Source organism: Pseudopipra pipra, chromosome 6 (genome assembly GCF_036250125.1).
Source record: "Pseudopipra pipra isolate bDixPip1 chromosome 6, bDixPip1.hap1, whole genome shotgun sequence".
In the NCBI taxonomy this organism is placed as follows: Eukaryota; Metazoa; Chordata; class Aves; order Passeriformes; family Pipridae; genus Pseudopipra; species Pseudopipra pipra.
Genome location: NC_087554.1, coordinates 11079198 through 11106616, shown reverse-complemented (window position 1 = coordinate 11106616; position 27419 = coordinate 11079198). Strand labels below are relative to the sequence as shown.

The 27419-nt window shown below is 39.6% G+C and overlaps 1 protein-coding gene across 1 annotated transcript; it reads left to right on the top strand.

Annotated features, from left to right (window-relative positions):
• Positions 1–71: 71 nt before the first annotated feature.
• Positions 72–20955, top strand: CTR9 (CTR9 homolog, Paf1/RNA polymerase II complex component). Its single transcript, XM_064657310.1, has 25 exons — positions 72–211; positions 2105–2203; positions 2973–3212; positions 3655–3772; positions 4386–4475; positions 5730–5878; positions 8104–8211; positions 8701–8808; positions 8929–9165; positions 9944–10033; positions 10134–10262; positions 10360–10543; positions 11062–11150; positions 11423–11608; positions 11792–11879; positions 12111–12259; positions 14323–14439; positions 14611–14756; positions 16164–16235; positions 17404–17539; positions 18047–18193; positions 18653–18810; positions 19096–19192; positions 19514–19626; positions 19876–20955. Exons 1-25 carry the CDS (start codon positions 167–169, stop codon positions 20285–20287), a joined length of 3507 nt encoding a protein of 1168 aa, XP_064513380.1. The 5' UTR covers positions 72–166; the 3' UTR covers positions 20288–20955.
• The last annotated feature ends 6464 nt before the right edge of the window (positions 20956–27419 follow it).

Here is a 27419-nt window from a genome sequence, read left to right as displayed (position 1 = left end):
TTCCCCCTCACGCCGCCGCGGAGGCGGGCCCGGCGCGGCCGCCCCGCCCCGTCCCCGAGCACGTCCGGGTCGGGCGGTGCCGTGAGGGGAAGTGCGCGCGGCAGCGGCCCCGGCCCGGCTTGAGGCGTGTGGAGGGTCCGGCGGGCCCCGCAGAGCAGTCGCCGACATGTCGCGGGGCTCCATCGAGATCCCGCTCCGGGACACCGACGAGGCGAGTCGGGCTCTGGGAGGCGGCGGGAGGGGCTGCGGGAGGAAGGGTGGTCCGTGCCGGGGCGCTGCCCCTCGTAGTTGTGCCCCGGGGGTCGGTGTCGCCGCTTTCCCTGAGGTGCCGCGGCCGCAGGTGTGTGTCCGGGGGAATTCTCTCCGTGGGTTGTTCTGTCAGATTTTTCTGACCGCACTGTTTGTAAACAGCTTGGCGCTCCTCAGACAGGCAGGGCAGCGGGTCCTCTGGGTAAAGTTACTTCAGGGTGGGTTTAGAAACTTCCTTAAGTTTTCTTTACTTACGATACACTGTCCCAAGCCAAGGTTAAAAAGATTTAATCGAAGTGTTTGGAAATTTCCAGGGTGTTCTAAAGTTAGAAGTTAAATCGTTCCGTATCAGATACTAAGTGAATAGTGTAGCTAAGGAAGTTATTGAAACATAACTGCTTACAGGTTGAAGAATATTCTCTGTGAACACATGCATCCACGCTTTTTTATATATATGTTTGTATATGTATTTTTATATTTATCTATATATACACCATACATATACATATATATACACATACATGTATACACGTGTATACATGTATGTGTATATATATGTATATATAGAAAAAAAATTTCACGTGACTGTCATTGAATTTTTGAGTCTCACAAAGGTACTTTATGGATTTTGCATGTTGGAGGGCGTTTTCTTTTGTGACAGAAATTTCTGTGTGAGGTGTCGACATGAATAGTTGATCACGGTGCTGCTCTTCAGGTTCTACCTGGGACTACTTAGATCCCGAAGTTTGAATTAATCACTAAAGATTGCTTTAAAATACTACTTTCCTTCCCCCCACCCTTTTTTTTTTTACTTCCATTTTGTGTTTGCTGAGTTGGTAATACCTATTTCTCATTAATAACTGTATTAGTTCATGGATGAGTGTTGCCCAAATTTGGAAACATCATTATCTGTTCAAACAGGAGGTACTGTGCAAGACAAAAGTAAAATTAAGGGTAGTGGCAGAAATATTTTTGCTGGTACTCTAAAGTCTTGCAAAGGCAAAGCTATAAGCCCATATAAATTGGATTGCTTTAATTCAGGCTAGAGAGAAGGAGTCCTTGCATTGGTAATCAGGGTACAAGCCTGGGTACAACAACTGCACCTCTCCCTGGCTGTCAAATTGACTTGTAACATAGATGACTAATATTAAAGGTAGCATGACTGAGTAGCAGGTGAACTAACAGGCAGTTAAATTGTGTTCCCAAATATCCCAATATCTGTTCCTTTTTCCTAGTTTTTTAACATCAGAAGAGTAGATCAACATGGGAAGACAATCTTGCAAAATAATCTTTGCATGATGAAGAGTTAATGTTGTTTACTGATGATGACTGCAGTTGTGAATTTTCAGAAATTTAGTTGTTTCAGTAGTCTCTTAATTTCCTTGGACATTAAGAGGACTTTATGAAATTTCAGGACTCTGAGATAAGTCTTGAGTATTGACCCTCTGACATCTGATAACTTGGAATATTTTAACTCAGTCCCAGATTTTTGTATTACCTGTAGGAAAAGTTTTAGAAATTCAGCAGTGTGCAGTCAAGTTGGTTATTAGCTGGACTGTAAAAATTCCAAGCCTGAAGTCCATAGTGAAAAAAATTGAGTTAGCATCTCTGCTTAATCTCCCTGGCTGGTATTCCAAATATTGGTTGTCTTTTCTGTCTTATTTCTGAGAGGCTGTCGCTTTTGTCTTGTACAGAATACATTACCTTATCTCTTCCTTCTTTGTCCATAACCTTGTTTAAACACAAGCAATTATTTATGTTTTGTGCTCTGAAGTGTCCAGCTTCCTTTGAGCTCAGTGATAGATGATGTTTATTAATGTTTTGTGAAAAGCTAATCTGTACTGTTTGGTTCTAGGTTATCGAGCTCGACTTCGATCAGCTGCCTGAGGGTGATGAAGTGATAAGTATCCTGAAACAGGAGCACACCCAGCTGCACATATGGATTGCCTTAGCGGTTAGTAGATATACAAATTGTGTATTTAAATGTTATATTCACAGAACAATAATAATTTCCACTTCCTTGCTTTTATGGCCAGTGATAACTGAATCCTGAACAGGAACTTAATGGGATCATGCAGTCACTGACTCGAAGCCTGATATTTCTGATTTGACATATGCATATTAAGATCTTAACTTCATCCTTTTTTCGTGAAGCAGTGCTGCTTGAGGCTTGCTTTCTAAGTTGTTCTTTTATATTTCAGTCAATAGTTTTCCTGATTTGTGCCTCTGGTTATGCACTTCATAAAAAAGGAGGGGGCAGTGTCTATACTATGGAAAGTGTGGTGAAATGTGCAAAAAGACAAAAGTTCAGAGGAAGGCCATTGGAATCTTTATTTATAAATGCCTCACAACCTGGTGTTTTAAGATGGTGAGTCACTGGCACAGGTTGCCCAGAGAAGCTGTGGATGCCCCATCCCTTGAAGTGTTCAAGGCCAGGTTGGACAGATCTCTGAGCAACCTGATCTAGTGAAAGATGTCCCTGCCCATGGCAGAGGGGTTGGAAGTAGATAATCTTTATGATCCCTTCCAACCCAAACCATTCTATGATACCATGACAAAAATATTTGGCGTTATCAGAATGCCTCTGTCTGGTGATCCCTACGTTTACGTCTGTTTTATCCCTACATACTGGAAAAAGAATCTGTGTGACACCTAAAGCATGCACTTGATATGTTATGTGCTTGCTGGGGTAGCATTGTGTGTTAAAACTGTGTGTTTCCTAGCTGGAATACTACAAGCAAGGGAAAACAGAAGACTTTGTGAAGCTGTTGGAAGCTGCGCGCATAGATGGCAACCTGGACTACAGAGACCACGAGAAGGATCAGATGACGTGTCTGGACACCCTGGCAGCCTACTATGTGCAGCAGGCTCGGAAGGAGAAGAACAAAGACAACAAGAAGGAGCTCATTACCCAGGCTACCCTGCTGTACACTATGGCTGACAAAATCATCATGTATGATCAGGTAAAACCAGAATCTGCTTAAAAATCCATATTTGTAAATTATTTAGTTATTGGAAAGAGAGCAAGTGTTGATTCACTAAAGGGAAGATAGGAGCTGCTCAGGCTTTAAAGTTTTGGTGTTGTACATGTAAGCAAAACTTGTAAGTATCTAAAATGTGTGTGGTGCCACCAGGAATGATTATCTCTAGCTTGACACATGTGATAGAACTACTTCAGGTAACTCTTGGGGGTTGGGAAAGAAGCATTTATTGTTACTCTCTTGCTTGGTGATATGTGAACTTTAGAAGGGCTGATGAAGACCCTTTCTGTTTTATTTTACTGCTGATGTAAGAGAAATCAATTAATCATAGAAAGCATTATAATGTAGCCAGTTAATCTTTCCTGTAGTCCAAACTTCATATTTTACAAAGAAAAATTTATTGCAAATTTTTTTTCTTGATTAGAATCACTTGTTGGGAAGAGCCTGCTTTTGTCTGCTTGAAGGTGATAAGATGGACCAAGCTGATGCACAATTCCACTTCGTGCTCAACCAGTCTCCAAATAATATTCCTGCCCTTCTTGGTATGAGTTTGTGTGTATTTGTAAAAACCTGATCTTTGGAGCTGAGTTTGGAAATGGATTATGTAGTTAAGAGGGCTCATATGTGAGTAGAGAGGGTGTGATCAAGAGGTGACCAGAAACACGTTGACAGAGGCTACTTTAAACTTGGGAAGCATGCATAGGTGGAAGAGCTGGGAGAAAGTGGAATGTTAGCTGGCATCTTCTGAGACTTGTGGGCATACATACAGTCCAACTGCTTATACTTCCCTGATGATGCCAGTGAAGCTGTGCACTCTGTTGAGGGTGAAGATACTGCTGGTGAGGGGTCAGTGGGCTGTAACACTTGTAATTTAAGTTGTTCACTAGTCTTAGTAAGTGTCTTTCCTCTGGACCAGGAAGGAATTAAGTTTCTGAAAAAAAAAAAAAAAAAAAAAAGAAACATAAATTTAATGTGTTCCCAGTTTGATTTTTTTTTCATATACTTGACATCATCAAAGATAACCAAAGATGTAGTTGTCTGAATTTTCTGTTGGTTTTTAGCTGTAACTTTTGAAAATTGGTACAATTTACTGAATAGTACTTGTGCTTCTGGTTTATAACTGCTTTGTTTTTACTTCTGATTTATCCATAACAGGTAAAGCATGCATTTCTTTCAACAAGAAGGATTACAGAGGAGCCCTTGCCTACTACAAGAAAGCACTACGTACCAATCCAGGTTGCCCAGGTAAGGCAGAAAGTATTTGCTACTGGGAGTATTTGCAGTCCTTGCAAACTAATTAGATTCAAAGGGCATTTTTGTGGTTTATATCTGTCAGAAGAACCCCAACCCTCGTTATAGAGGAGTTCAGGTGTTCATGGACTTGAAATATTTTTTAATTGTTAGAGAAGGAAATCGTGTTTAGGAAAATACTGGGGTTTTTTTCTAAGTATTACCTTTTAAAGACCTATTAGAAAATGAGAATTGTATGGGGAGGAAACTGTTCAAGACTCCTGAAAAATTTATCTGTGAGCTCTTGGAATAAGGATTCAGAAATGACGTATCAATAATGAACCAAGACATGAAAAGTAGAATTCTACCTTTAGTGCAGTTTTCCTGGTGTTGTATTATTTTCCTTATGCAAAAGTCTGGGAAAGTGATAGGTGACAGCTGTAAAAGTGATACCTTGAACTAATATACCTAAATCACATGTATTTACATTAGGGAAATAAATATTTAGAAGTCTCTTGAGATATATGCTATATTTTGCCATAACTTTTCTGAAAAAGGGTTTGTTACGAAGTTGATGTGTGTTCTGTGGTCTGCTTTACCATGAGACTCATTTTTGCAAAAGTGCATTTAGAAATGCAAGCCTTACTTTTCAAGAAACATCTTTCCTTTGCTCCCCTTTTTCATACAGACACGGGTTTGAAATTGCTGTTTATAAACGTTTGTATTCTTAGATCACAAGCAGTCTGAAAGGGCAATATGATGTAAATTTTATGTATTAGTCTATCTGTACATGGTCATGGAAGTTAGAGGATGATAACCAGCATTTTTGTTAGCAGTGAGTCAGTTGGTCATTTGAGAAGAAATGCCAGCTGACTTGCTTATTTGTCCGTGTTTTCTGAAGGCCTGATAGTCTTGGGTGAACTTCACCTGCCTCAGAAATTTCCAGCCCTTTCATCTGGCAAACTTCTAATGCTTTCCTCCATTATTTTTTAATACATTTCCATAAAGTAGGTTATCATTTGGTTAGTGTCCAAGTCTTTGGGAGATAGACCAATGTTCTCAGGAGTATGAAGAAATAAAGTCTTACTAATATGTTCAAGTTTTGTGGCGCCTTTAAAAACTGCAAATCGATAGATGGCTTTATAGGTTTTAAAAATTCTGCTTTCGCTTTGTTTGATGTCCAGATTGTAACAAAAAAAAAAAAAAAAAAAAAAAAAAGTCATAAAGTTGAAACTTTGGGATTCTGAATGGTGTCCCCTTGTTCCCCAGCCGAGGTGCGGTTAGGGATGGGCCACTGCTTCGTGAAACTCAACAAGCTGGAGAAAGCTCGCTTGGCCTTCAGCAGGGCCCTGGAGCTCAACTCCAAGTGCGTGGGGGCCTTGGTTGGACTGGCTGTTCTGGAACTCAATAACAAGGAGGTGGGTCTGACTCAGCGAGAATCCGTGCTCAGTTCACTTTCTTCTCAGCTGAAAAAGCAAAATTTTTCTCCTCTGAAAGGTAGTCGAGTTTTTAAAATGGGTAATAACTTTTGTAGTGAAATGACTGCGAGTCTGTGCCACTACTGAATGATATTATAGATATGTACTTGTGAGCAGCACATTCTGAAAAAAAGAGCTTTCTTCTATTGTTAATAATCCTCAACTCTGTTATTTCTAGAGGTGTTAGCTACAGAACAACAGTGCTAGGTTAACTATTTCAATTAAAATAATAAAAATCCGTGGTGAGATATATGAAGGAAGGTCAAGGTAAAAGATATATTCCCTGGGCTTTAAGGAACATAAGCTTTCAAACAAGTTTTAAAGTTATAGTCAGTCAGTCTTGGCATGCATGCCATGCGGTAAACCAAAGAGTAGGCAAGAGGAAATTTTAATTGGACTGATGAAACTATGATAAAGTGGTGATCCTGCTTCTCTAGATACTGTATCACTAGAAAAATACATATGCTCATACAGCTTAATTGGGATTGTAACTTCCTGAGCTTGCATTAACCATCTCAGATATTATCAGTGGAAGATGAGACCTTTAAGTGTTAAAAAAAACCATTGTTACAAAATTGTATGTTGCTAAAATCTGTAGAAAACTTAGTTCCCTAGAAAGATCTTCTGTTAGCACAGAATGTCTGAAAATTTCTTAGTTTACTACATCATGGGTAAAAAGTATATCTGTTGAGACTTCCATAAAGAATTCAAAACATGTGGGCATGAGAATTTTCTTTCCTAAAACTACAGAAAGAACCAAAAATATTCTAAAGTCAGATTTTAATAAATAATTCTATGGATGAAAAACTAATGAAACCTGATATCTTTCATTTTTTTTCCTAAAGACCTTTTGACTGAAGTCGAGGGCTGAGCCCACTCACCTTAAGCTTCAAAAAGCCATGATTAAAAGCTGAGCCACTCAAATAGGTTTTGTGTTCTTTCTAAGCAATGTATCATTTATGCTTTACTTCTAACTGTTTTTACCACTTTTACTGCAAAATTAGTGTAACCTGGAAGAGTTGACACGGGGGTGGGAGAACATTTTTCTCTGGGGAAAAGATTCTCTCTGAGTGGCAAACTAATTGACATATTTTCTGTGCTTGGATATTTCTAATGTTTCTCCCTCCCAGAAGATGTTATGGTGTGAAATCAGGGTCGAGGTCACACTGTGCTCTCATTGAGGTCTGTCTGATCTCTGGTTTTCTTAAATGAAAGTGCTCAGGAGCCTTGAGACCTCTGCCTGTCTATTCCATTTGGTTGAATTTGGACATGAGTCTTAAGTTATTGGAGAACTCGAACATATGCACAGTGTTATTATAAAACACCTTTGCCTTTGAAAATTAAACCAGGAATGATTCAGTATCTCTTAATCCAGCCATATGGTTATGCTAGGTTTGGAAAGATAGTGCCTTTTCCAATTGACATTATTTTTTTAGCTGCCTTCAATCTTATATCTCAACCTCATAAAGCCTAATCTGTTCAATAGGATACCTTTCTGCTAATAATAATTGCAAAGTAAAGCACAGATGTTAGATGATTGCTAGATACCATTCTTGGTGTTTCCCTTCAGAAATAAATAGAGATTCCAACTCACATGCTTGTGATCCAGATTTCATGGGTATTCTAAATAAAGAGCAATTATTTTATCAGTTATGGATTTGAAATTGGTATGTCAAATTTTTACCCATGTAAAACTTTCTTTAAAGTGTAAAGTTTCTGTAGAAAAGAGTAAGTTGAAATTATGATATTCCTATTTAAAACTGCAAACTTCTACCATTTTTTAAAATTAGTTCTAATTTGAACATGAAAATATTTTCATTTCACTGTTGAACTAGTTGGATAAAATGTTGAAACCTAAACCAAACAGGCAAACTGGGGACACTGAACAGTAGAAGGAACAGAGGGAAATGTCAAAGGGCATCAAGACTAAGTCTTCCATTGTTGGGGGTTTTTTTTGTAGAAAGTCTTGCTCTGCTTTTTTTCCATCCCTGTGTGGTAGCTTCATTTCCCTGTACGCTGCAGGGAGAAAAGCTAGTAGCTGAATTTACCTTTTTCTGTGAGCTCAGTATGGTTTTGTCAGACTTCCTGCAGCAGCCTAGGCTGAAGAGTAGCTTTGAAGTTGTTAATAAGATCCAGCTGCTGATACCTGTCAATGTTTCATTTAGGCTGATTCCATCAAGAACGGTGTTCAGCTCCTCTCTAGGGCTTACACGATTGACCCCAGTAATCCAATGGTGTTGAATCACTTGGCTAATCACTTCTTTTTCAAGAAGGTAAGAGATCTGTGAAATTTTACAGTTAAATACTTGTTAACCTCTGAACAGCAAGAATTCCAGTGTTAGATTCAACCTCGTTTTAGTGGTGCCTAATATGGAACTGTTAATCTAGATCAACAAGTGTAGTTTTCGATCTGAATTTTGTATAAACCTTTCTCAAGAAGACCAAGAAAATGTATGCTTATTTCTAAAGTCAAGGTCACCTTTGTGTCCTGAAGGGTTTTTGTTGTTGGGGATTTTTTTTTTGGTTATTTAGTTAGGTTTGGGTTGTTGGTTTGGTTTTTTTCCCCCTCCCCACTCTTCCATGCTTTAAAATGTGAAATAGAGAAAAGACCAGTAACAGCTAAAACTAAATCTGTTTTTATTTAGTCAGTGCTGTGACTGAAGCTTTGTTGTATTTTCCAGCTATCCATGCTTAAATAATAAATCACTTGACCATAAATAAAGTGAAGGCTTTCAAATTTCATCTGACTTCCTTTTTTTCAGGACTATGGTAAAGTACAGCACTTGGCTCTTCATGCTTTCCATAATACAGAAGTGGAAGCAATGCAGGCAGAGAGCTGTTATCAGCTGGCAAGATCTTTTCATGTTCAGGTAGGGCAGCTTTTAAAAGCACCCTTTGAGCTTACACTTAAAAAATCTGTGTTATAAAAGTTCATGCAAAGGTTACCTTTAAAAACACTAACTGTTCTTCATTTAATTCTTTTTAATTAGGAAGATTATGATCAAGCTTTCCAGTATTATTACCAGGCCACTCAGTTTGCCTCATCTTCTTTTGTACTTCCATTTTTTGGATTGGGTCAAATGTACATTTATCGTGGGGACAAAGAGAATGCATCACAGTGCTTTGAAAAAGTTTTGAAAGCCTATCCTAACAATTATGAGACCATGAAAATCCTTGGATCTCTTTATGCGGCTTCAGAAGACCAGGAGAAACGGGATATTGCCAAGGTGACTTTTGCTTCTGCCACTGTCATACTTTTATATCCAAGAGTTGAACTTGAAAGTCAGACCTGAAATCAGACTGCTCATTAAGTTGCATAAAACTTGGAGTTAGTTGGCTGTAGGTATGGAATATTTCATATGGGCTGTCCCAAGAGATCCTCCTGGCTGTGAAGAGCCAAAACTTCTGGGCAGAACTGACACTCTGCTGGGCTCTAGCTAAAGCATGGCCAGGAATTTAGAGGATCCCCAGCTTCATGTTTGGTACTATGGTATTGGTACAAATAGTACTTAGTACTATAACAAGGGCAGAATTCAATTCTTCTCATATGTGTTAAAATTCTCTGAAGGTGGTAAGTTAGCTTGTGATTTCCTGAAGACAGCAAATTAGCTGGTGGTTTCCAGCTAACACTTGTCCTGGCTTATGTGGAAACACAGTTGTGCTTTTTTTAAATGAAAGGTGTTTTAAATCTAATGTTGGGTAAATAAATGCAAAAAATAATAGACATCACTTCTCTAGTGTCTCGTGTTGGTGTGATGGTTTCTGCTTCTCTAAGACTTGAAGCAGGTGTTCTGTTCCACAGAAAAACAGAATAATGAAGGAAGGAAAATAATGCAGGTTTTTCTGTGACCACATTGTGCAACTGGTTGGGATGTTTTCTCCTGCAGTATGGTATATATTTCTAGTGTTAAAGTTAATGCCTTCACTCCTTCTTTTGATTTTTATTTCCATTTATTTAAATTGTGTGTTTACAAAGTGGCATAACTATTTGCTGCTGTTTTTCAGGGGCATTTAAAGAAAGTCACAGAACAATATCCTGATGATGTAGAGGCGTGGATTGAACTAGCCCAGATTCTAGAACAGACTGATATCCAGGTATTATTAATACACAATTGGTGAATTACAGGTGATTTCATAAGAGCACTTGGAGCTCATTCTCTCATTTCTCTCATCCCCTTTCTCTCCCTTTGCTCAGGGTGCCCTGTCAGCCTATGGAACAGCCACCCGCATTCTGCAAGAGAAAGTACAGGCTGATGTCCCGCCAGAGATCCTGAATAACGTGGGTGCTCTGCACTTCAGGCTGGGGAACCTCGGAGAAGCCAAGGTGTGCAGTTCCTCAAAGCCTTAACTGAGTTTCTTGATCACCCAGAACTTTTCCTTTAGGAAAAGTGTTTCACTCCTCTTTTCTTTTAATACTTCAGAAATACTTTCTGGCGTCCCTGGATCGCGCAAAGGCAGAAGCTGAGCACGACGAGCATTACTACAACGCCATCTCCGTAACAACGTCCTATAACCTTGCCAGGCTCTATGAGGCCATGTGCGAGTTCCACGAAGCAGAGAAGCTGTACAAAAACATTTTAAGAGAACATCCCAATTACGTTGATTGTAAGGAACAGTTGGTATTTTAGTTCAACAGTCATCCTTATAATACCAAAAATCTTCCTGTTTAGTGTCTTCTGGTCTCCTTATATCTATCTTCCCTTCTTTTCAGTGTTTTGGGCTCTGCTTACCTACCTGCTGTTTTCCCCCCTGGTTTGTTTTTTCTTTTATTTCGAGGTTTGCATCATTCCTATAGTCCAATCTCCAGCTTTAAACCTTCTAAATATTAGTAAATCATACTATACTCCAAAAATCTAGCAAAATTAGCTGCTCTAGACTTGCATACTTTTGCCCACTTGTTCCCCCATCCCAACTGAAGCTGTAGGGTTTTTTTGTCACCATTATGGATGGACGTTCCTCTTCATGTGCTGTGTCTTGTTTTGAACAGAATATGAAAGGTGTCTTAGTGTTTGCTGTCCTTAGCCCATCAAGAAAAAGATTGCTTTGGAAATTTTGAAATATTTTATTTGTTCAAGGTGACTTCAGCCTGTTCCCTGATTTTTATTTTCTGCTTTTATTTTTAGGTTACTTGCGCTTGGGAGCTATGGCCAGGGATAAAGGAAATTTCTATGAGGCTTCTGATTGGTTTAAAGAAGCACTTCAAATAAATCAGGTTTGTAACCCTATAAGTGTTTAAAGTTAAAACACTGGAAATACTAAGTTAACTTAAATTTTAATTTTCCTTTTGTTGTGTTTTTATTTTGTTTGTTCACATAAACTAGAGGAAGAAGAGAGAACTACCATAATCTGCTCTCTGTGTGTTTTGTTTGCTGTTTTCTTTTTTAATATGGAATTCTATTTAAGAAAAATAGCACTTTAGACTTGGAAAAGTAAACTTGCAAAGGAAAACGGTGCTCTTGCAACTTACAGCGAGTTTTTATTTAGGACCATCCGGATGCTTGGTCTCTGATTGGCAACCTTCATTTGGCTAAACAAGAGTGGGGGCCAGGACAGAAGAAATTTGAAAGGATATTGAAACAGCCCTCCACGCAAAATGATACTTATTCCATGCTGGCTCTTGGCAATGTCTGGTTGCAGACTCTTCATCAACCCACAAGAGACAGAGAAAAGGTAATGGGCATCTGGCTGCCCTCTGTGTGTGTGTTTGTTGATTTAATTTTTGAACACTGTTAGCTATTCAGAGCCTTTTCTTGATGCCTGTTAGGCACCTTTTAGGCCATGAAACATCTGAGATGATCTTTTAATTCCCCGTTAGAAAAGTGAGTGATGAATTGGGGGTATTTCTTTCTGCAGGAGAAACGTCATCAAGACCGTGCATTAGCGATCTACAAGCAAGTGCTCAGAAATGATCCAAAGAATTTGTATGCTGCTAATGGCATAGGTGAATATTAGACTCTAGTTTTCCTTCAGAGGTGATCATATTCTTATGTTTTATGCTTTAATATGTAATTGTTTTTCTGGGGCCTGAACACTCTGTAGCGGAGCACAGGAAATGGCAGCTATGTCAGTTTTTGATAGGGAGCTTTATTCAGGCAGTATTTAATTTTCTCTGGTAGGAACACACAGCACATGAATCTGGAAGCTTACACTGTACATATTCCTTTCCTCTTAGGAGCTGTCTTGGCACATAAAGGATATTTCCGTGAAGCTCGTGATGTGTTTGCCCAAGTGAGAGAGGCGACAGCAGATATCAGTGATGTGTGGCTGAATTTGGCACATATCTACGTGGAGCAGAAACAGTACATCAGTGCTGTGCAGATGGTAACACCTCCAAATTGAACTATGTAATGTGTTAGATGACTTCTGGGTTTTTCTCTGTTGACATGGCAGCTTGTGAAAGTTTCTGACCAATATCTTAATGAGTTCTAGGTCTGTTTCTAACCTGCTGTTGGCTGTCAAGTCTAGGTTTAAAAACAAACTGCCGAATGTAGGTTAAGGGTAACAAAGCACCTATCGACTTTTGCACTTTTTTTTTTTGTAGCAGAGTTCAAACATAATTGGGAGTTTTGGTTTTGGAATTAATTATTAGTCAGAGAGGTTTCAGTCAGTGTAGTTACTGTACGTGATTTACATTCAGATGTTACTGAAGTAAAGAAATACAATTTGCTGCTGGGATTTTTTTAATAGCAACAGTTCTTATTTTTGTTGTTGCAAATGGCTGCATGAAGAACAGTCAGAGCTGTCTGAAAAGCTGACTGTGCCATGATTTCTCTCACCACCTTAGCATCAGTGGTTAATCCATGCAGGAAGAAATCTGTTGAGATCAGCTAGTTCGACCTGCTCAAGCAAGCGAACTTTCAAGTATCAACCAGTCCTAACTAAAGTGACTCAATTAGTTGATTAAAAGCATACAAATAAACTTTAAGGAAAAAAAAAAAGCATATGTTGGACAGGACAGAAGCTCAGAACAAACTTATGTCATTAAGACTGAGGCTTGAAAATACTTAATTCAGAGCTGTTCTGAAGCTTTTTCTGATGCTTAATAAGGAAGTGTTACTGAGCCTTTCTTACCTGATCAAGACCTCAGTGGTCTCTATCCTCCAGTGAACTGCTGTTAACAAGCTTGAACATATTAACATGTGACCATGACCGTGTTCATTCTGTTGTGTTTGAATTGGGTCTGTTGTGGTTTTTTTTAACACTCTGTTTTTATTGCCAAAAACCTTAATGGAAATCTAATTTTAGCAATTGTTCAAGCAGCGAATCACGGTGGAAAACTGGGTGTGACTTTCACCTTTTGATTTGTGAGGAAAAAAATATTTCACTCGTTTGCTAATATATTTGAGAAACGATGTTCCTGGAAATGTGTTTATTTACTGAGGTGTTTTATTGTTCCCTGGGTTCTGCTATGCAGTCACAGTCTGAAATACATGATACTGGACTCAAAGGGAGATGAGTTGAATTTGCTAGCCTAGCTTACTGCAGCCATGACAATTACCCTAGTGAGTTCTCCACCCTAAAGCACACAAATCTGAGGCAGTCTTAAGCTAAGTACAAAATCTTTGATGCTAAAGGTGAGTGAAAACTGGGTGGTCACAACACAGTGGGATCCAAGAGTAGTGACTCCAGGCACTACAGTTCAGGGCGGTTTCCATATCTGAGCTGGAAATAAAACTTACTTTGTATTCCTTGCCTTTTTGGAGGTTTAGAAAGGGTGAATGATTGCTTGAGAAAAGAATATGTCAAACAGAAGGTGCTCATTACCAAAAAGGATAAGTTTGGTAACTGTTTGAACCTTTAATTCTAGACCCACCAAACCTGAAGTAGCAAGCCATCTTTTACACTTTACAGCAACTAATATCCCTTGGCATGCCAGGTTCCTCAGCTAGGTGGGCAGAACAAATTTGATGTTATCTGAAAGGTGTGGGGTTTTTTTAAACTAATTGTGTCAGATACATGGAATTGCCACATTAGGTATTTTCCAACTTGTAAAATACCTTGTGTGAGTAGAGAAAACAGATCTTTTATTCCTCCCTTCGTACTGTGGAGAATATTTGAATGGTCTTAAAATGAGTCATGTAGGTTAGGCTTAATTACAATAGATGGTACTTGCAAAGTAGTATTCTGTATTTTAAGACCTGCAGAGCCTCCTGGGCTGCTGCTAGTTTCTAGAAATTATGGGTACTTGCAATGGAATCTGAGAAAAAGTTTTCTGCACAGTGAAAAGAAGGCGTCCATGTAGCACGACACACTTCTTTAAAAAACAAAAAGCATATTAGCAGTAGTGCTTTTTAGGAAGAGAAGCATTTTCTGGGGTTAGCTAACCAAAGTAACAAACCACTGTCACCTCTTACTTTGATTTTTTTTTTTTCCCCCCATTTCAGTATGAAAACTGCCTCCGAAAGTTCTATAAGCATCAAAATACTGAAGTCTTGTTATATTTGGCCCGGGCACTCTTCAAATGTGGCAAATTACAGGAATGCAAACAAACTTTGTTAAAGGTACGACTATAGAACATCATGTATCACAGAGTAAACTACTCTGAGTTGATGTGTCTGTGTCTCTTTAAATTCGGTGCTCTGGGATTTAAATGATGGTGCTTTATTCTCTGTGTGTCACTTCAGTCCACCTCTGTATCACAGTGTAGCTTATCTTAACATCCTTTTTCACAGGCCAGGCACGTAGCACCAAGTGATACAGTCCTGATGTTTAATGTGGCTTTAGTGCTACAGAGACTGGCTACCTCTGTCCTGAAAGATGAGAAAAGCAATCTGAAGGAAGTGCTTAACGCTGTGAAAGAACTGGAGCTCGCCCACAGGTAAAGGTCATTTAGTTCTAGTCATTATAATCTATTTTGTTAATCTGGTTAGAAGAGCAGTCATCTGTGAAGAACTGTGTGTAATTCCAGCGTTTCTGGTAGAAAAACAAAAGATTGGGCCTGACAAAACTGGGCATTCAGACTTTCTCCAGAGCCCGTTTTGTTTGAGCAAGTGCCAATATGTATTTCTCTAAGGGTTTTGTTACTGCTACAGCCAAGATGCCCTTCTTCCTGGAAATGCACTCTTGAAAAAAATGTTGAAAATTATTCTATGACTTTAATACCTTTTTATGACTTCTTTCAAACCAAACTATGAAGCTTAAAAGCAAATCTGTGTAAGCTTGTGTTGTATATATCTTATGTTGTATAAGCCTGGTTAATGCCTGGCACTCCCTGAAAATAGTTTCACCCTCCTGTTGGCAAGTAAAGCCTCAATACTGTCACAGCTCAAGAACAGAAGCAGTTTTTTAAGTGCATTTGAGATATTTTAGTTCTATTAAAAAAAAAAACCAAACCAAAATAATTTTAGGTGGATACCAGCGTGATTAATGTGATCCAATTGTCACCATCCTTGAACCATTTACTGTGCTCCTGGGTGTCTCTGGTGTAGCTGGGGCATGCTTTGTGCATTCCTAGCTCTGCTGTGATGTGGAGGATACAAATTCTAACGTACATTTAGCAAGAAGCTTGTTATTTATTGTCCTGAAGAGGTTGCAGGGATTTATTTTTGCCTATTAACTAAAACTTTTTGGAAAATACTCTCCGTAGTCTAAAACTTGAGCAAGGGATTATTTTATTCATGCACACCAGAATTTGAGTTCAGTCCAGTACAAAAGTACTTCATTTAAAGTGTCTCTGGGAAGAAACTGGCAACCTTGACAGTTAGAAAGTCGTTTTCTTGTAAATAAGTTGGAGAAGCTTTTCAAAGCACTGATCCTCCCAGTTCACCAATCTACTCAGAAGCTTGCTGTATGTGCAAGGGTCACTGGGTCAGAGAGGCTGTTCTGAAAGGATTTTTAAAAAAATAAGTTTTCCTTCCTTTTCTTATGCTGAATTCAAGCATGTAAGCTGGGACAGATAAGGAATAAATCTATTGGGGTCAGCAATGTACTTATTGGTTGGAGCCAGTGAATGAATTCTTAGAACTCTCTTCAGAATTTTTTCCTCTCTAGAGCTGTTTTAAAATGTTTTAAATGTTTTAAATTTGGAGAACTTCTAATGTACTTTTTATCTTCTGTATTAAAAGAGGCTGGAACAGAGGAAATTGGTGAGATTTCCTCATCTGTTGAGTTCTACAGGTTTGTAATTCAGGAGTAAATGCTTTTGTTCTAAGGCAAAATTGCAATAAATGTGTAAGTGATGCCATATTTGCTGAGTTTTATTTGTTTTTGTTTTTTTTTTCTCCAGGTACTTCAGTTACTTGAGTAAAGTAGGTGATAAGATGAGATTTGACTTGGCCCTTGCTGCTACAGAAGCCAGGTAAAAAACCAAAACCACAAACAATCCTCCTTTCAGATACCAAGTGGAATATTTTTGCCCTGGTTTTTTTTGTATTAAAACTAGATTTCAAAATTTCAACTACCAGTTTCTTAGAACAGCAGAAATACAAGGGCAGGGTCACTCCCTATCACTATTTCCTTCTTTTTCTGTCCTTGCTTTCTACCATTTTTATGTGGTCTAAAACTCTCAACGTGTGATGTCTGCCATTAGCTGAAGTCTCCAAGCTTTAGTGTTTTAATGGCAAATTTTCCATCAGTGAGTGCAGTGACATTTATTTAAACATTTCTACCTCTTACTGTTTTGACTCTGAGTGTAATAATCGAGCAACAGCTTTCCTTTCACTGAGATTTTTTGATTGTGAATGCTTGTGGGTCATGGAAAGCTTTTGTTTTGCAGAGTAGTCTGCTTTAACTTTTGCTCAGGGGTAATGAGCTTGTACACAAGCCTATCCAAATTGGTCTCCTTGTAAGCTTTTTTCTTAGGTTTTCACTCAGTATGGCCTGTGTTTCATTTATTGCACGTTCTCGTAAGATTTCCATGGCCCTACACAAATGACATCTGTTGGCCATCGTGCACTGTACATCTGAAATGGTTATCCTTAAAGCATTTTGTGCAGAGCAGAAAACTTTAATACTGAAAGAAATATCATTTTAACATCTGCTAAGAGGTTATTGAAAGCACCTTGCTTTAATGTTTTGTGCAACTTGACTACTTTTTGTGCAGCCTTAACTCTTACACAATTGGGCTTTTTAAGCTCAAATTTTGACCTACCTTCCTGCTTAGGTCTGTTAGGATGTTGTGATTAAATATAAATTCTTATTAACCATACTTCTGAAGCTATCCAAATTAGTTGGGATGATTCCTTTTATGTTCACGTGTGGGTCTTCTGTATATGAATTGGCTGAATGATGAGTGCGAAGCCGTATGTTCTGAAATTATGTATCACAGGATAAATCAGCTTACTAGAAAGTGCTTTAATTCACTCAAAAACCTGCACTGCTCTTCTTTGTGCTCTTTCAAGTAGCTTTTTTTGTCTTTGTTGGGGATATGAAGGTAGTGTTGTGGTGTGTGCCCTTCATAATTTGCCATTTCTTTTTGTACCATGTGTTTGCCACCTTCCTTTACCTGAGAACCTTGCACGTTGCAGGCAATGCTCCGACTTACTGAGCCAGGCCCAGTACCACGTGGCTCGGGCGCGCAAGCAGGATGAAGAGGAGAGGGAGCTGCGTGCAAAGCAGGAGCAAGAGAAGGAGCTGCTTCGCCAAAAACTGCTTAAAGAACAGGTTTTTCTTCTGCTAAATTCTCTCTGTTACGTTATTTTTAACTATACTTAATTTTTACAAAGCATATACGTTAACAGTATGCACGCTGCTGTTGCTCTGGGTGGTACTTAATAGTGCTGTTTTTCTTAGTCATAGCAAGTGCTAGCAGAAAATATTATAGCTAAGAGGTGATACCCGCTCTTTTTTCCCCATAGCCTCAGAAATAGATTTTTTAGTTTTATAATGAAGTAAAATACATGTGCCAGAATTTTTTTTTGCCATCAAATTTCTATACTGACAGAGGCTGGATGAGGAAGAACTTGGTGCAACAGTTCTTTTGGACTTTGGCCTTCTCTACCGTAGGCTTGTAGAAATTTATTTTTTTTTTGCCATGTGGACCTTCTTGTGACATAGGCTGTCAGAAAGCAATTTTCCAGTTTCTTGACAGCAAGTAATTTATCCCCTGTGATAATAATTGCCATGATGCTGCAAATACAGGAGTAATGGTTGGTTTTCTTGATGTTTCAGGAAGAGAAGCGCCTAAGAGAAAAAGAAGAACAGAAGAAACTTCTGGAACAAAGAGCTCAGTATGTGGAGAAAACCAAGAATATTCTGATGTTCACTGGTGAAGTAGAAGGATCAAAGGAGAAAAAACGTGGTGGCGGTGGAGGCAGGGTAGAACAGATTTTTTTTTTTCTCTCTCTCTCTTTGTTTTTTTTTCTTTTTTTTTAAATTAAATGTCCTTCATATTCCCCTTTTGACATATGGTCTCTTGCAGGAGCACAGGTTTTTAATTTCAAGTTCCTAGGCTCCACTGAGTGAAATTGCACAAGTTTAATACTAAAATGTAAAAATTGGAAGCTCATACTTCCAATTGGAAGTTCTGAGCATGGCGGCATCACTTAAGTCTGTTCAATGTGGTTGTTAGAATAACAGATTATTTTATTATGTGCAAATTTGGGATCAGTTTCTAAATGATATCAGTCTTGTGCCAGCTTTTCCATAATCTCTAGAAGGTCTGTGTTTTCATATCTTTCAAAACATGTTCAGATGAAGTGTCTGTTATGAATTGTTTTCTGGTAGCTCTGTAACTGGAAGGCAAATAATAGGTTGTATTGTGTGTGTTTATTCCAGCGTTCCAAAAAAGGAGCAGGGGAATTTGATGAGTTTGTCAATGATGACAGTGATGAAGATCTACCCATATCTAGGAAGAAAAAGAAGAGGAAGGGCAGTGGCAGTGAACAAGATGGGGAAGAAGAGGAGGGTGAGAGAAAGAAGAAGAAGAGGAGGAGGTAGCTGATACTTTTAATATTAGACTTCCCTGAGAAATAGTAGGGCTTTTAAGTATATTCTCGTGCAGCCTTTCCTAACAGTTTAAAAATGAACTGTTGGCAAGAGGTCACATGGTTAATTTTAATTTACACGCGCACATTTTAAAACTTAAACAGCCACTCTGCAAAAGAAGTTCAAGTAGCACTTGATAAACTGGACATTTCTTGAGATTGATATTTTTGTTTGTTTTAAGGTTTTTTTGCAATGTTATGCTCTGTATCATATGAAATGTGTTTCTCTTTAAGGCCCCAGAAGGCAGATGAGGGGAGTGATGATGAAGAACACGAAAATGGCCCACGACCCAAAAAACGCCGTCCACCCAAAGCAGAGAAAAAGAAAGCTGTAAGTGAAACCCTGAATAGCTGCATCGCTTTCTAAATGGGTATTTGGAGTTCAGCATTTACCCTAGTCAAGAGAGATTTATTAATGTTGAAAATTCCAGCAAAACTTCTTGAAGCCAACTGCATAGGAGCTTATTTTTATCCTCCCTTATTGCTATTGCTGCTTCAAGGATGAAAAGGATATTTCCAAAGCCATCTAGAATTTAAGTGATAGTAAATGGAAAATTTTTTGAAAAGCGTGTCTGGTTTTGTGAATGTGTTTGTGTTTAGGCCCTGTGCTTTAACCAGCCACATGAACAGTCTTTGTTCTCCCCCTGTACAGCCCAAACCAGAACGTCTGCCTCCTTCAATGAAAGGAAAGATCAAATCAAAAGCCATCATTTCATCAAGTGATGATTCTTCTGATGAGGATAAACTCAAGATTGCTGATGATGGGTAAAAACCTTAATTAACTTTGTATGAACTTAGTTTCAGTGCCTGCCTTCAAGAGAAAATGCAGTGTTAATGAGGTAACACAAAGGTGATGAGAACTCTTTCATTGTACTCACTTCCCATCACAGATTAATTCTGCTCATTCTTCTAGCACTAGCATTACTCAAATCCTGCTGTCTCATTTTCATTTGAAGGTAGGATAGCACCTTATAGCACCTCTTAATACCTTTTTCCCTCTGTTTTTCCCTGCAGACACGCTAGAAATAGCAACAGTGATTCAGAGGAAGGGGAGCAGCAGCACAGCAAGCGCATTGTTTCCGACAGTGATTCCGACAACAGGAACAAGTCTGGCAGCGAGGCCGGCAGCCCGAGGAGGGCCAGCGTCCGCGCCTCCGAGGAAGAGTCTGACAGTGACAGGTCTCCCAGGAAGAGGAGGCGGTCGGAGTCGGAGCAGTCGGACAACGAGTCCGTGCAGTCGGGGAGGAGTCGCGGCTCCGGGGGCTCCGAAAACGAATCTCGCCCGGCTTCTCGCAGCGCCGAGTCCGACAGAGAGTCGGAGAGAGCGTCTGACAACGAGGGTTCTGCCAGAGCGTCTGGTAACGAGTCTGAACCAGAGGGATCCAATGAGGAGGGCTCTGAAGGTGGTTCGGATGACAGCGATTAGATCTGAATTACAGACCATCTTTTAAAAATTTTCATGTAAATATGTTTCAGTTATAGGGAAAATGCAATTTTTATATTTGAAAACTGTGATTTAAAAAGCCCTTAATGTCTTAGTGAGGTGTTGTGAGACCTTCTTGTGATTCTCTCTATTGGTTACTAATGGATGTTTCTCTAAGTTGGCTTCTGGTGTATTCTTCATTTGAAACTGCTGTAGATGCACAGAGTCCCTGTCCTGTAGTCAGCACGCCAAAGACAGAATGCATTTAAAAAGTATGGAACATAAAATCTCTTTAGGTGGCTCAGTGTGGCTAAAACCATGTTCTCTACCTGTACATGCATAGATGGATCTTAAAATCCTACCAGATGGGACAAAGAAGTGGATATTTATCTTTTTCCTCACTCTGAGTAAAGGTCAGTAGGGAGGTTTTTCTTACTTTCTATGAAGAATAAATGTGCCATGGTGTGACTCTTTATGTTTCCAAGAGGTTTTGTTCTTTTGCTTCTGTTTTTGTGTTAAATCAGCTGAAAAGATGCAGATCTTAAATTTTACAAACTAGCAATGCAGATGTGGGTGAAATATTTAAATTGACAGGTAAAACCATTTGAGAGAACTCTGTATTGCTTGAGAAGGGTAAAGCTGCCAATGTCACAATAAACTGTTCCTGCTTATTTGCTTGGAGTGATTTATTTTGCCCCTCAAAAGGTATAAGCAGAAATTGTGAAAATGTTAAATTTGACAAAGGAGTCTGCTTTGAGGGAGCAGTCTTAACTATATTTTAGCTTAAGTATGTGGCTTTTGGAATTAAGTCCTGTCATATAATGTGTTCAGGAATAACAGTGAAAAATTGCTGTGTTGTAGACTAAAGTAAATCTGATTTCTCTCTGCAGTTCTGTATTTTGTACGAGTCCAAAGAAATCTTTCTTTTTTTCATTGGTCACACACTCCTATGTTAAGTGTTTGCCAAGAGAAGATTATGTAGACCTGGATAGTGTATCACTACCAGTTTGAAGAGACTGCATAGCCTGAAGTATATTGCTTTGTTTTTAGGAGTTCTGGATTGTCACTGCTGATAGTTCACTTGAAGCACTGCCTGAAAGTGAAGTTTCCCATGCTGCTATTTGTGGTGTGCTGTGAGCATGAGCTGTTCTCGTTGTGTGTGGGGTTTTCATGTGTTTATGGGCTGTTGGTAACCACAGCAGACACACAGAACAGTTGGGTGTCTCTTTGTGGCTCAGCTTGGTATCAAGTTTCTATCTGTGGCCTTACCTAAAACTTACATGTTTGGTAACATTCAGAATAGAAGAACAACAGTCATGTTTGTTGGATCAGAGCAAAACTGAACCTTAACTCAGTCTGCTTGTCACACAGTCGCTTAGGGGGAAGATTTGTGACAGCCAAGGCTGGAAGCTAGATAGCTTTGAAGACATGGACTTGAGGAAAATGTTGGGCTCTTGTAGGAAACGATTCTGTTGTCAAGAGAATCATGACCCAGAGCCATAAGGAAGCAGTGGATGCATGAGGTGTTACACTTGACGTGGCGCTGCTTCATTGACGAAGCTCTGAGGAAGTGTGAGGAAATTAGAGCAACTGAGGAAGACTAATACATGCCAGCTGATGCCAGGTATGAGAGGAGCCAGCTTTTAACCAAAAATAGGAAGGGAAAAACGTAGAGTGCTTACTATGGGATGTTAGAAACTTTTTTCCACCTCAAATACATCTCCACTAGCACAGTCGTCTTCTTCCGATGAAAGTTCTGAAGGTCTTGTTTGGTGCTGACTGTACAAAAACATGTTTTCTGTAGGTAAAATTTAGCTCTAGATGAAGTGCTGAGTGGGTGCTCAGATCTGACATCCGGTTGGAGAGAAATACTTTCAGTAAGTGTAAAATAATAGGGGTTTTCATACATCTCTTATCTGAGAGGTAAGTGCATTTTTTGCCCTTTCCACAGAAAGGGCACGTGTAAGAAGAGGTTATGACTTAATATGTCTTGACCTGTGTGATGTACAAGAGGCCAATCAACAGGGACAGAAAGGGGACAGGGGTTGCTTTTGCTTTGCTACTTCTCTGCTTTTACAGAGCAAAAGAGGAGGGAAAAAGCCCACCAAAAAACAGAAATCAGTTTTTCTTATTTCATTCTTTTGATGAGGACTGTCAATGGGAGGATTAAGGTTATATAAAAAGTCACGTGTTGCTGTAATTGGACTGAAAGCTGTGTTTCAGCTTAATTCATATTTTATAATGCTTGTTTTTTCAAAGTGCAGTGGTGGAATAAGGTTGCTGTAATTCTCTCTTGGCAGCATTCCTTGCCTTCTGAAGTAGGTGGTTGGCTTGCAGCTATTAAATTCCTTTATTTATAGCAGTAATCTATTCCAGGATAAAATACAGGGGGTTAGAAGTGTAACACTGCCTTGCTAGAGGAGTGGTTTATTCCTAGTTTCTGTTTTGCATCCCCAGTTGCATGACTGTAGGAAGTGTTTTCTGTTGAGCTCTGTTGCAGCTTAGCATTTTGCTCTCCTCACATGTGAGCAGTATGTTCATTCCTGAAATTTATAGATTTGGCCTTTCACAAAACACTTCAAATATAACTTAGTAAAGTAATTGAAGTTATGGGGTTGGGTGTGGTTTGGAGGGGAGGGTTTGTTATGGTGGTTTTTTTGCTTTTGGGTTTTTTTTTTTAATCCACCTATTCAAGTTTTTCTCTTTCAGAAACTTTTCCAGGTCAGTACTTCATGGGAAGGACTAGTTGTCACTGCTGAATAACAAAGCATCTGTGTGTAGTGTTGATCATTCTCTTTGTAAATGTCCACTTCTGCTAATTTAACTCTGAAAAACACAGTAATCTATCCACATAGAAACAAGGTGCAGGAATATATTGGAATGTGCTGCCAAGGAATGCTTTGGACAAGGCAAGACCTATGGTAGGAGCATGACAGCTAAAATTGTATCAGTTCTTTCTATAAGGAAGTGTCACTTTCTGGGAATAACTTGCTTTCCATGTTAAATATTTCACTACTTAGAGCAATGTTTTCCTTCTGCACAGATTTAAACTTACATTGGGGGTTAATTAATACTATTGACATCTTCTGTTAAAACTTGCAGGCTTTCTGGAGCAAGTTTCTTCCCTACTTTGTTTTTTATTTGCTCTTACAGTGTAGTGCTCTCTGATGACCCACTTGTTCAATAGTGGTAGCTCCCTTACAGTAAATGAATCTTGACTTCACAAGTTGCCTGGAAAAATTCCTACAGCTGGAGCAAGGACAAAGTCAGTAGTAATAGAGGTAAAAAAGCAAGTTGACAAAATGGATGTGAAAAAGGGTATGTAACCAAATACTCATTATTGTCATAGCTAATAGTACTTACCACTCATAATAGTATTTTGTTATTTAGCTAAATATTATAATTGCTCTACAGAGGAGGATTTGGAGATGCAATCTAAGAGAATAACAAGTATGAGAATACTTAGGAGAGAAATTCAAAGTAAGTACAGTGAAAATGTGTAGTATTTGTATACTGTCTCTGAATTTTGGTCTGCATCTGCTCAAACTTACTATGGCTTATACTAGAAATACTTGAAACTTCAGGGTATTTTAGTCTTGGCAGCACCTATGGAAGGTACAGGTGTGTAGTCATGCAGCTTGTAATGTCATTTTTACCTTTAGTTCATAACTGCTGGAGAAATTAGGAATGCTCATTGTAGCTATGTTGTTCTTTGAATTAAGCTTATTTTATTCCAGGGATAGACCAATGCCTCTGGGTTGTTCTCTGCCCCTTTTTAATTCGTCCTTTGGCCTTAGGCAAAAGCTTTCCCTTTCTCTGCAGCCTCCAGATCTTGGGGCTTGCTGAGTGTTTGGGCTGCAAAGTGTCACTGGCACCCTTGATTGAGTTTACTGTTCTCTTCCAGCTCCATTTGAAATGATAAAAGCTAAAGAGTCCCTATGGCTCCTTCTAGATATGTGTCATCCTTATCTTACACGTGTCCCTGTATCTGCCTGTTAGGAGATGCCCCCAACACTGTTCTGGTGTTGCCTGAACTCCATAAGTGCTCTTTGGCTCAGTAGCATACAAGGATTTCACACCTTCCCACCCATGGTGATTAAAATACAAATACCCAGCTTTAGCTGAAGGAACAGGTTTTTGTTTGGCACCTGAGAGTGAGTATCACATGACAGTGACTTCACAGGTGTTTTCTGTTGTCTTGGAAGGGTCCAGGCAATGCTCTGGCTCTTAAAACATTTTTGAGCCCTTCAGAGTTCTCAGCAGATAAATCTTGCCTCTCTTTTAAGGCTGTGCTAATCCCATATGCTAATTGCAACAGCTAAAGCATTCTTGGGCACATGGAGGAATATCGTGGGTCCACTCTGGTTTTTAGGACCTCCTGTCAAAGGTGACTTGGTTACACAGTGTATCTTCAGTGACAGATACAGTCTGGAATGTCTGCTTTAGACTTTTTTGCTAATGCAGAAGTGACCTTCTAATTTAGGACACAGAGGTAGTAGTAGAGAGCTTAGTCTTTGCTGGCTGCTCGTTCTGTACCACTGGGACAGAGGAGTGGTACAGAAGTAGTTTAAGAAGAAGCTCATGCAATGCTATATTCCCTCTGTCTGGTTCCACAAATCTATTCAGAGGAAACTGTTCTTGGAGTCTTCTCACCTTTGCACCTGAAAGTTCTGGCTATACAGGCACTGCTGAACCAACAGACTCCTCTAGGCAGGGCTAATACTAATAAATAATAATAAATACCAGTCTTGCCTTGCACTGATGACAGTTTACTACCATTTTTGAAGATGCCTCAGAGAATATGAAACATCCCTTCACCCATCTCCAATCTTTAAAGACAGATAATTGTTTTCTTCCAGCTTTCAATAGAGTTTGAACTGCTCTAAACAGGCTCTTCTGTCTATTTGTTATGCTGTGCTAAATTATTCTAGTACATGTCTCATTCTCATGGGAATCTGCCTAAGCAAAAGGTAACATTCTTTTTTCTTGTGGGAAGCTGTCCCAGACCAGCTGGAGAGGAAGAATTATTGTCAGCAGCTATTTTCTTGTACTAAAAAGGAAAGAGGGAATTATGTCTCATTTGAGTTTGCAGGAACGAGGCATGTTCATGCACAAATTCAAGTTGGTGACTTTAGTCAAAGTGATCTTGGCTTTCCAGGTCCATATGTTTTTAACCTCCAGCATATGTATTTCTGAACTGCAGCAGGGACATCCTTGTTAAGGATACTCCTGCTTAATGGTGGGTATGGGCTGCTCCTGGGGCATATTTGGCTGCTTTTGGTGATGTCCTAACACCAGTACTTGTTCACTCTCCTGAGGAGCTACAAGTTGGAATTTTTCTTTCAATGCCAGAGCTTCTACTTTTGGTCAGATTTTCAAATTATTATCAGCTGAATTTCTGTTAAATGCTCCTTGTAGATGAAGACTGTGCTGGTTAGACAGTAACAGGCATTGCCCTGGATGGATACCTGGGTGCACTGGGCTTTCTGCCTGGTGTTCACATAGACAAATTCCTCTCATCTTCATGCAGCTCATCCAGCCAGGGTCAACTCACCACAGTCAGGAGGACTGAATTTCACGTGTCATGTTCTCATTGACACTGCTCTGCCAAGGAGCAATCATTTTTCCCCTTTCACAGTTTGTGTGACTCAAAGAGAATTGAAGCTGTTTTGTGCCCGGGTGATTTCTTACTGAGTTGTACAGGATTTTTGTCTGATCTGCAAGGTCCTTGGAGCATAAGTTGATTATAAAATGGCAAATGTTGTTCCTTGATTAGTAATAGAACCACAGTCTCTTTCTCCACCTTCATAATACAAAGTAGTGAAAATGATCTGATTTTGGTTTTGAATGGTTTAATTTAAAAAGAGAAGGTTATAAACACATAACTTTACTATTAGAAAGGTTGAAGGGCCTGGCCAAGAGTATGACTTGCAAACAAATTAGGGCCAGAATTGTCTTACAGAATTAAACCTTTGCTGCTGAAAGCTGATCTTTGTTGTTCCCCATGTTGAGGGGCTGGGTTTTGGCCAGGCAGGCCTTGATTCAATTCCTGTGTCAAGTAAACTGCTATAAAGCTGCTTTGCTTTTACTGAGTATTTTCTGTGGGCAATTAATCTGTATCTCCAGGAGAGCTTCAGAAGAGGCTGTGGTTGTAGTTGCACAATCCCTGAGGTTGCCAAATAATCACATGCATTTGTTTTGTTTGGGAAAACTTCCCTGTGATGATTTGTTTAAAAAAACCAAAACCAAAACAACCACAGAGCAATCATCGGTGGTGGGAGCGAGGGTGAGTGTGGGATGCAGAACCAAAAACCCACAAAAAATCCTCTCAAAATCCAGAAATCCGGATAAGTGACCAACTCATAAATCACTGGGAGACTGAGCTAATTTAATGTGTGACAATTCTGTGAGAGTAGTGAGCTTTTCTAGTGTATAGGGGAAAGGGAAGAGACTTCCCTGTGCCTGAAATACAGCTGGTGCCTGAGGGAACTCAGACCAGTAAGGTTCCAGTTCCTCTGCTGTTGGCACCGGCAGGGCTCCGAATCCCTCCGGAGGTGGCTGGTGCAAAGGGTTCCCATCACACCTAAGTAACGTTCCCTGACAGCAGGGACAGGACAAACGTTCCAGGTCAGATGTTTCTTTCAGAATTTCTGGAAGGAGCTGCCCAACTAAGCAGAACCTGTGCCCAGTGTTTGAGTTGTGCCTGAGGCTGGGTTGTAGAACATCTCCTCTGTTGGATGTCCTGCAGCTGAGGCCAAAGCCGTGCACTTCCCAGCAGGAAGCAGATCTGTGCTGCACCCTGAGCAGAGGTGGAGAAATCCTGGGCAGAAGCTCATGCCCAGGAGCAGCATTTTCAAGAGAAAAAGGAGGCAGCCCATAACTGAGACAGTTTAATAGAAGAAAACCTAGAGGTGAACAGAGAGGTGGGGACTTCACATCAAGAATGCTCTGCTTTCAAACACCTGGTAGGTCCTGACATAGATTCTGTTCTGGGGGTTATCTGGAAATGTTTCCCTTGACAAACCTGCAGGCTCACAGATCTCACAATGAGTGAACCAGAACTGCATTAAATGCAGTTCAATAATTGTATCTCCCTAGACTTTTATGGTCTTTAGTATCCTTCCCTCCAGTTTAG